The sequence below is a fragment of the Hippoglossus hippoglossus genome, chromosome 2 (assembly GCF_009819705.1).
Source record: "Hippoglossus hippoglossus isolate fHipHip1 chromosome 2, fHipHip1.pri, whole genome shotgun sequence".
NCBI lineage: Eukaryota > Metazoa > Chordata > Actinopteri > Pleuronectiformes > Pleuronectidae > Hippoglossus > Hippoglossus hippoglossus.
In genome coordinates, this window is record NC_047152.1 from 7,075,082 (window position 1) to 7,084,067 (window position 8,986).

Sequence of the window (8,986 nt, forward strand, 5' to 3'; positions counted from 1 at the left end):
TAGCGGTGTGCTACATGACCAGTTTACCAGGCAGTAAAAGCCTTGTGATCTCCCCCAGACAACAGGTAGCGCGGAGCAGCAAGCTGTCCCGGTCCTGATAAACATCCCCATTCAGCTCGACAACAGAAAGTCAGTTAGCCTTTCTTCTCTAGTACATTGCCCCCGTTTTTCAGGTCGGCCCGAGACCTGATCCCCAGGCTGAAAGGGAGAGAGCGGAGATAAGAGGAAGGGACGCGAGTGTAAAGCAAAGTGAAGGCCTCTTGGCAGGTAGCGGCAAGGACAAATGTCAGAAGGGGGAGGAGGGAGGATCAGACGGATCGCGGAGAGGTTGAAATCCAAGGAAAAAGGAAAAGTAATGCAGCTCCTCCACGCTCCTGGGCTCTGTGCCTTGACAAGCCGCTAACATGTTCCAGGTGGTCTTTCCAAAGAGCTGTCACTCACACGCCGCTCGCTCAGCGACAGGAGGACGTTTGGATGGTGGCAGAGTGGAAGTAAGGGAGCTGAGCCCGGGTTGATTCCCATTAGACCTCAATCTCGGCAGCGCAGATGGATCTTGGCAGAGATACAGGGGGGTTGTTGGTGGGGAAGTAAACTCACCCCCCCGAGGCACAGTTGGTTCTGGAACCGGGGGGGAATAACATCCATTATGATGGGTAATGGAGAATTTAACAATCTCAAAAGAAAATGTTTTATCTATGATGAGTAGTTTGATCCGTCCATCCAATCATCCATCATCTTGGCTGCAGTATAGCTCATAAATACAGATTCCTCCATGTTAGTGGATGGGACATGGGTCATTTTAGGGAGTTCTTAACACGCTGATGTGTATTTAAGTGTTTATTTTTCCGGTTTGTTTGGTTTTAATTAGTTATTTGATGCTATAAAAACAGGGTGAAACATCTTGATTGACATCTGAGACCGACTTGCCCTGACCTGACAACTTCACACTATCTCGTCCTTTCGTTCTAATGAAAAACTCAAACTGGAATTCATGGTTTTACAAAAGAAGAAAAATCCTCAAAAGCCAAACAACACCTTCCTTTTTTTTTTAGTCTTCTCAAATATTGTGCACCGCCGAGCAGCAAGCTCAACAGAAATAGCTTATTTCTCATGATATGTGTGATGGTGAAACATTTAAAAGCCCGACGCTTCCCTGCGAGCTGTCATTCACACAAACGCTTGTCAACGCCGATGTGTCTGCTCGGGTGATGGAGTTGACACTGCTCCCCGTGGGAAACCGACCAAGACGGCAGCTAGTAGGAGACGGGGGCTCGTCTTGAACTCAGGAGGAGTCTAAATCGAGTGTTCAACACACGGACAAATGATCGACTCTGTTTTTCTTAGACGCGACTCGTGTGTTTCTGAGACGCGTCTGATGGCAGCAGCCTCAACTTCCAAGCCACATAAAGTAAAGTTAGCCGGGTCTATAGATACCAAACTGTCCGTCAGAAATGAAATGGCTGAGTGACTCAATTAGAAACTTACTGAGGCTGTTAAATCCCAAGTGTCTCGCTGGTCAGAAGGGACCGGGGAAGAGCCATCTGACTGATTACATGCATGGGAGACGTGGCTTTAAGTCAAGGCCTCCACATTGTGCGTGAAACGCCGCTAATCAGATTAGATTGAAGTTGCCGTGCGCGGCATTTTAACCTCAATCACTCGAGCATTAATTTTTAAACCATCAGTGTAATTACCATAAACAAACAAGGCTCGTGCAGAGGAGAGCGTCAGACTCGGTGTGCGCTGCCGCTTCACTTTGTGCTGTGGGCTCTTCACTTTTTAAAATAATACACTTCAACCGTTAAAGCTGCAATATTCCAATTCATCATGTCAGGACATTGCTGTGATCGCTGCTAATGATCCAGTGGAGGATCTACAGTCTATTGCTACTCATCAGAAAGTTTTAATTAACGGTTATTCTCCTGATTGACTCGTTTACGGATCATTTCCTCGATAAATTATTTCATTGCTTGTTAAAAAAGGCCCAACGTGATCTCCAAAGTTTACACATCAGAATATATTGTTCAAAAAGAGGATGAAGAGAATTAATTACCAATTTAAACTCTATAATCTCTACAATATGAAGCTCGATGGACACGACCGACCTCCAGTGAACTGATGAACAAATCAGACATAACGATGTAAACAGTCAGAAACACTGTCTGTATTAGAAAATGGCAAAATTTATCCTGACAAACCTACAAGTATCTTAAAACAAGCTCACTCTGACTCAGTCGTCACGATGAAACCCAAACAGGCTCATGACCCGGCCACTGATCCCTAACTGTAGTCCTCAGTTCTCCTATTTATAGACGCTCCATGAACACAAGCGGAGGTCGGTTCCACCTGGTTTCCCCCTGGATACGCAGCAAAGGTCAACATCTGAAATGTTTGAGGCAACACCCCCATCACCACTCCACATGCATGACACAGGATTATACCGGCTGCTGTGTTTTTTTTATCCGTGTTGCTGTGATTTACTCCGTCTGCTTTGTTCGGGCGTATGCACCGACTGGAACTTTTCTCACTTCTCGTTTTCCTGTCGGTAGATGTGAGACTCGTGTGCTGCTCAGATCGCCGGCGCAGACAGGAATCACCCGGTTGCCATGGCATCACGGAGCGACAATTCCCAGCGAATGCACTAAACTGTGCAACAGACACACATGACCTTGATTTGAAATAGCAGCCCAAACTGTGAGCAGCCAGTGGGTAGCTTGTGAAGAGAAAAAAGGAAAAGGCAAAACAGTGGGGTCGATGCGCCTGCTGCTTTATCGAGCTCCCACTGTTTACAGTGCGCCGAGATTCGAACAGATAGTCCGATTTAAGGAATTAGAAGCACAGAGTTGTTCGTGTAACTATTGGTGCCTAAATCTAATGAGCGGAGGAAAAAGAGAAAGTCTAGACGAGCACTAGACCAGAGGAGGTAGCTTGAAATAGACGGGAGCAACTCGTCTCTATGGAAACCACAGGCGAAAACAGTGGCACACACTGCCATGAAAGACATGTAGGAGATGAGGATGAAAGAGGCAGAGAAGAGAGAGACGGAGGGAGAGAGAGAGAGGGGGAGAGAAAGGGACAGGGAGGGAGAGGAGGGGTGAGACGTGCCATGAAGACAAAGAGGGGTGGGGGGGGGAGACAGCGAGATCAGGAGAATGATGTGTGTTTGTCACAGCAGTAGATATCAATACCCCCAGTGGGCATCTCTCTTTAAAAGGATTGATTTAATTTCACCGAGACGACACAATATTCTCCTTTAAGGCTCCATGGGAGTAATTTCTCAAACGATGGCACTCAAGGCACAATTAAAAGTTCTCCCAGCTTCCAGGAGACGTGCACAAAGTGAAGAGTGCGAGCGACGGGAGGCTGCGTTCGTTTCTGTGTACGTGTCTGATGCTGAGCATGAATCAGCCTTAACTCACAAGTGCATGCTCAATCACGGGGATAATGATTTAACAAATACAAACACAAATTGTACAAATTGTACAAATACAAACTTATAATTATTCTACATTTGTTTGTATAAAACTGATTGTATCTGTGAGGCTTTCCTGAATAAAGATAAAGAACCACATGATTGATAATCTGCTGATGAGAACACTAAAGTCACACGTCACACAAATCCAACTAGAAATAAATTTAAAATATCTTCACAATATGCCAAAGTACCCATTGGACTGTAAACTGCGCTAAACTGGCCCATAATTTACTAAATGTATGAAAATTTTATATTTTTATATTCAGTCTAAGGTTGTAGGCAACATGGAGCCGGGTCAGTGTCGGCATTTACTTTGACACATGGCCACTTGTGCATCAGCAGTCGACAGGCGTCTCCCTAAGTTAATTCCCAACTCGGCTATTACACAATTTCCAAATGGTTTGTGAGTTTTCACGACAGAAGTTGAGATAATGTGAGAGTCGCAGCCTCGGCTCCATCAGTCATCACTGTCATTAGGAGACAAGTGGACTGACGGGAGCCGCACCTCCCCAGAGACAAACTAATGTCCCCGGTCTGTGCCTCAGTCATAATGTGGCTTCACACGTCTAATATACGTTACAGGACATTTTGTGTCCAGGAGAAACTAGATTAAAAGCTGTGCACTGTACTGTAAACTTATATTTCTGTTCATCGTGTGTAGCTCGTAATATTTATTTTCACAAAATGAGCTCCATACATAGATTCACTCATTCTTAACTTAGAAAAATTACTTAGTTTTCTCTTTTACACAAAATACAGTGTTGATCTTGTTAATTTGGGAAAGTGATGCTGTGACTGATGAAGAAATTATATTATTAACTTTTTATTATTTATCCTATTGACCATAGTTTATAAAACTAAAGTTTGCCATATTTAGTTCTAGGTGCTTTTAAATATACAGCTCTACTCTTCAGCAAAAACTTAACTTTTCTCATTATTGTCCAAAGAAACTAAAAGAAAATTAAAGAAAGATTAATTTCCCTTAGGTTTCGCTGTTTATGGAAATGTGATCTGCATCTAAAGATCTGAAATAACAGATACTTTCACTCACATTATACAGAATTCAATTAAAATCTGATTACAGGATCTTTTGATTCATTTGTAAAAAAGTATGAAATGTTATTTTTTCAAGAAGGGTTTTGATTGCTGTCAGTTTTGTCCTTGAAGTCCCTGATAATCATCTTTCCAAACAAACACTATCAACAAAAAGAAGCTGTTTCAATTATTGTAAAATCCTTGAAAAACAATGTTAATTTGAACAACTCTCAGGTTTGGAGGTTTTAAAACTTTTGAATTCCCATCGCAGATTTACAGTTAACCAGTTTTTTATTTTTTAACACCGTGCTTTCTGAGTTATGGCTGCGCTGCTTCAGCCAAATCAGAGTCGTGTCACGTTTCAGTCATGATGAGGTGGCAGGATTTGCCTCCTAATTCGAATGTGGCTCCACTGTTCTTAACCCACAAATCCATTTCTCACATTTGCTGGGGAAAAAGAAAATATAATTATTTGTGCATTGTAACGATCCTGCTGCTCCACACGTGCAACAAACCCCCACTGTGGGTGTTTCATAGAAGACGGGATTGATGCAAGAATGGGGACATCTACCCAGAATACCCCTTATACATTATTCACGTGATTAATAAACCTCCTCCCACATGTTATATAATCACTAACTTCTGCCTGGGTCACCCCGGCGCTGACCAGAGATCCATCATCGTCTCTGAACAAAGTGTCGCTCCCTTCCTCCCCAGGTATCACCACGGTGCTGACGATGACCACCCTGAGCACGGTGGCCAGGAACTCTCTCCCCAGAGTGTCCTACGTGACGGCCATGGACCTCTTCGTCACCGTCTGCTTCCTGTTCGTCTTCGCCGCCATGATCGAGTACGCGATGCTCAACTACTACTCCTACAGTATACGCAGACCTCCCGCCAGGATGCAGAGAATGGTAAGCCTGTGGTGAACGTGTGAGTAATGGGCTGGCGCTGGATATTAGCTCGGCAGTTGTCTGTTATTTATGTTAACATCCACCTCCGCCACAGCCAAAGTTCCTCTTTGAGCACGGCTGCATAAAACAGACTGTAAAGCACGAAGCTTTCATCAGTATCTTCCATATAATGATCTCATTAATGGAGCAACGTGGAAAAATGAACAGGCCTCGCTTCAAATGTCTGAGATTTCTCACATATACGAACGGCATCGGCGTTTCCAAGCCTCAAACCAACTATTAAGAGACACAAACGACCCAAAACACACTTAATCCAACTACAAAGATACAAAACAACCGCAGGGATTCAAAACTACTACAAACAAACACAATCGAGATGTAAACCATTTACTAAAAGACACAAAATTAACACCAAGACACTCAGAACAACTGGAAAGACGCACAAACGTGACGCAAACGACCACTAAGAGACACAAGACGACTACAAAGAGAAGCCAAATACTGACAGAGACACACAAACACAGCAAAATGACCAGAGAGGGACACAAACAAACACAGACAGGCCTGTTGTGTCTCAGTCAGGGAGGGAACTACAAAAGGGGGACAGATGCTGAGATGAGAATAGAGACATGATAACATTTGTGCCCCGTGATGTGCGAACCAAGAATTAGCCTGTGACAAGTGAGATGATGTGTGTTTCTCTGCATCCAGGCCTCGGTTCACATTTCAGCCTCGGCATCACACGATGATCCCAGAGCTGCTTCAGATGCTCTTTCAACTCAATTGATTGAATTCAGGCCATCGGTATTTTGGGTCTAATAATACCGGCCTTCAGAAACGCACATTGATTGAATCCATAGGATGTCAACACATATATATACACTGCACAGTGTCTTACACATGTCGTCTGTATGTGCATTCGACAGAAACCTTTTTATTTAGCAGCAGTGGTTCCTGTGCCAGAGCCTCATGCTCAGTGTGGGCGTCTCAAGGCTGCACCTGCCGCGCACGCTGTAATGGCAGCTCATCTGCCGCTCATTGTTGTTATGTTATGTCCCTCGTCCGCTGCACAACTGGCTCGCTGCTGTATTCTGGCCTGGTCTGTCTATGGGGAAGCCTCATACCCCCCCCCATCGATGTGGCCCCTTTGTGCCACCCACTCAGTCAGTTCTCTTTCTTACATCGAATTCTCTCTCTCTCTCTCTCTCTCTCTCTCTCTCTCTCTCTCTCTCTCTCCTCCCACTCCTCCTTTAAGAGCAGAGGAGTAGAGGACTGGGAAAAAATAAGACGTGTGTGAAGATTTTACCCCAATTAGATTGTCCCACACGGTTTCACAGGCATCGGGGAGGAAGTCACATAATTCATTTTCCTCTGGAGGACTCGCTCAGCATTCCTGTCCTTAACAAAAATCCGGCTACAGCTGCAATATGTGATAACAAATCAGGGGGAAAAACAATTATTCTTGTTATCATATGTTTATAGGTTTGTGAGACTCAGCCTGTCAACTATCATTTAACAATATTATATTCCTGTTGCAACGCCGCCTGACTGTAGAGTGTGTTCAGAGAAGTATGATCAGGAAAACATGTAAGATCACAGAACTCGTAGCTGATCTCTGCTCTTACAACAGCCCCTTGCTTTGATTCTCTGAGAAAATCAAAGCCGGACAGGTTTTGCTGTTGCTGAGTTGTAACTGGTGCCGGGTGCAGGGTTAAGCAAAATGTTCACTGCTCCACCATAACACTGTTTTTTCCCGTCTTGCCAAACAGGCCTACTCGTCTTTCAACATGAGTCGCAACCCCCGGACCATGATGCCCATGGGTAATTCCCTCTTCTGGCACGACTACGACGACAACTGCCTGTACGAGTGCTTGGACGGGAAGGACTGCAAGAGCTTCTTCTGCTGCTACGAGGAGTGTAAAGAAGGCGGCTGGAGGAAAGGACGGATCCACGTCAACATCGGCGAGCTGGATTCCTACTCCCGGGTGTTTTTCCCCACGTCCTTCTTGCTCTTCAACATCGTCTACTGGGTCAGCTACCTCTACCTCTAGTCGGTCACGGGCCGCGATCCGTGAGCCCTTGCTGAAACCGCCAGACTCCGCGGCTCGTGATGAGAGGTCAAAACTAAGCGTGGAAGAGGAAGTGAAGGGGATCCACTCTGCGGGGGGGGGGGGGGGGGGGGGGGGGGGGGGGGGGGGGGGGGGGGGGGGGGGGGGGGGGGGGGGGGGGGGGGGGGGGGGGGGGGGGGGGGGGGGGGGGGGGGGGGGGGGGTGGGGGGGGGGGGGGGGGGGGGGGGGGGGGCGTGGAAAGACGCACGCTTGCCTCAGGAGTGGTGGGACTGAAAAAGGAAAGGCAACGATACTTTTGAGCTGCGGCATTGCGAGGAGAATCAAGTGCTGAGCAGCAGAACCACAAGCCCGTCAACATTAACTTGAATGGAAACGTGCCGTTTATGATTCGCTCGGAAAACCAAACAACAAGACAGCTGTGACGTCAGGGGACAGGGGGTTGCGTTGCTGAATCTTGGTGGACGAGATGGCGAAGCACCCATAGTGCCTTCTTTAAACAGGGTGCCGCATTGAGAGACGCAGCTTCAGAGTTCCCTTCATTATCTTTATTACCTCATCCATCACACCGCTGCATGCTGAGCTGTTTATTCTTTGAAGAAACGAACCCAGAACACACTTCTCACCACTGGAAATGTGTAAAACTAACACTCACCCTTCATTTTGTAGCACATTTGGTTTTTTCGTTGTTCCCTAGAATTAGTTCTCCTTTCCGAACAATAGTAACGTTTTCTTATTATTCTTATTCTCTCGTTATTGGAATTAGTCTCACATCAGGTGTTGATTGTTAAATATGAGTTAGGGGCCGTGGTTGTCTGGTAAAATCTTGTTTACTAAGTCGGTGAGCTTTTGTTCATGATGCTTTGTGACCAGACGATGCATTTTACAGTAGATGCCAAGAAGATTCTGTGTTTTTTACCGATCCTTACACACCAAATGTATAAGAACCACATAAATACATAACAGTCTAATACTTAACATGATAATCTCATCTCCGGGCGTATTATGTATGTTACAGCACATGAATAAACAGATTAGGGTTCGTGCAATATGACAAAAACAGTTTCACATTTATACTTTGCACACTTTTACTCTTATTTATATAATTTTGTGTGATGATTTATATGGTTGTTTATCAGACCCATGTGTTGAGCTTGAAGGAATAGGTTGACATTTGAGGAAATGGACCGGCAGTAATTTGCCAACTAGTGGCCTGAGCAACTCTGATTTGTAATTTAACCTTTTCCCCAAGTTTTTGCAAACTTAGAACTTGTTTACTTTTTGTCTTGATGACGTCAGCATAAATTCAGTTTCCTCAGCACTAGTAGAGATGTGTCAGTTGTTATAATATCGCTAGTGTTGAACTATTGAATTAGTGCTGTGGACTGATATTTACAGCTAACTCTGTTCAGAGGTTAAAAAAAACCCTCTAAAACCTCTAAAGGTGAAGTATTTACACATTAAATATACACATTTTACAAATAATCGGTATAAAA

General features: G+C 44.9%; 1 protein-coding gene across 1 annotated transcript in view; it reads left to right on the forward strand.

The window, feature by feature from the left end:
• LOC117775408 (gamma-aminobutyric acid receptor subunit gamma-3-like) overlaps window positions 1-7,581 on the forward strand; it is a 59,988-nt gene extending 52,407 nt beyond the window's left edge. Inside the window, exons 9-10 of the mRNA XM_034608520.1 lie at window positions 5,228-5,424; window positions 7,194-7,581. Of these exons, the coding sequence (XP_034464411.1) occupies window positions 5,228-5,424; window positions 7,194-7,475 (479 nt within the window). The 3' untranslated portion in view covers window positions 7,476-7,581. The remainder of the gene's footprint in view (window positions 1-5,227; window positions 5,425-7,193) is intronic.
• The last annotated feature ends 1,405 nt before the right edge of the window (window positions 7,582-8,986 follow it).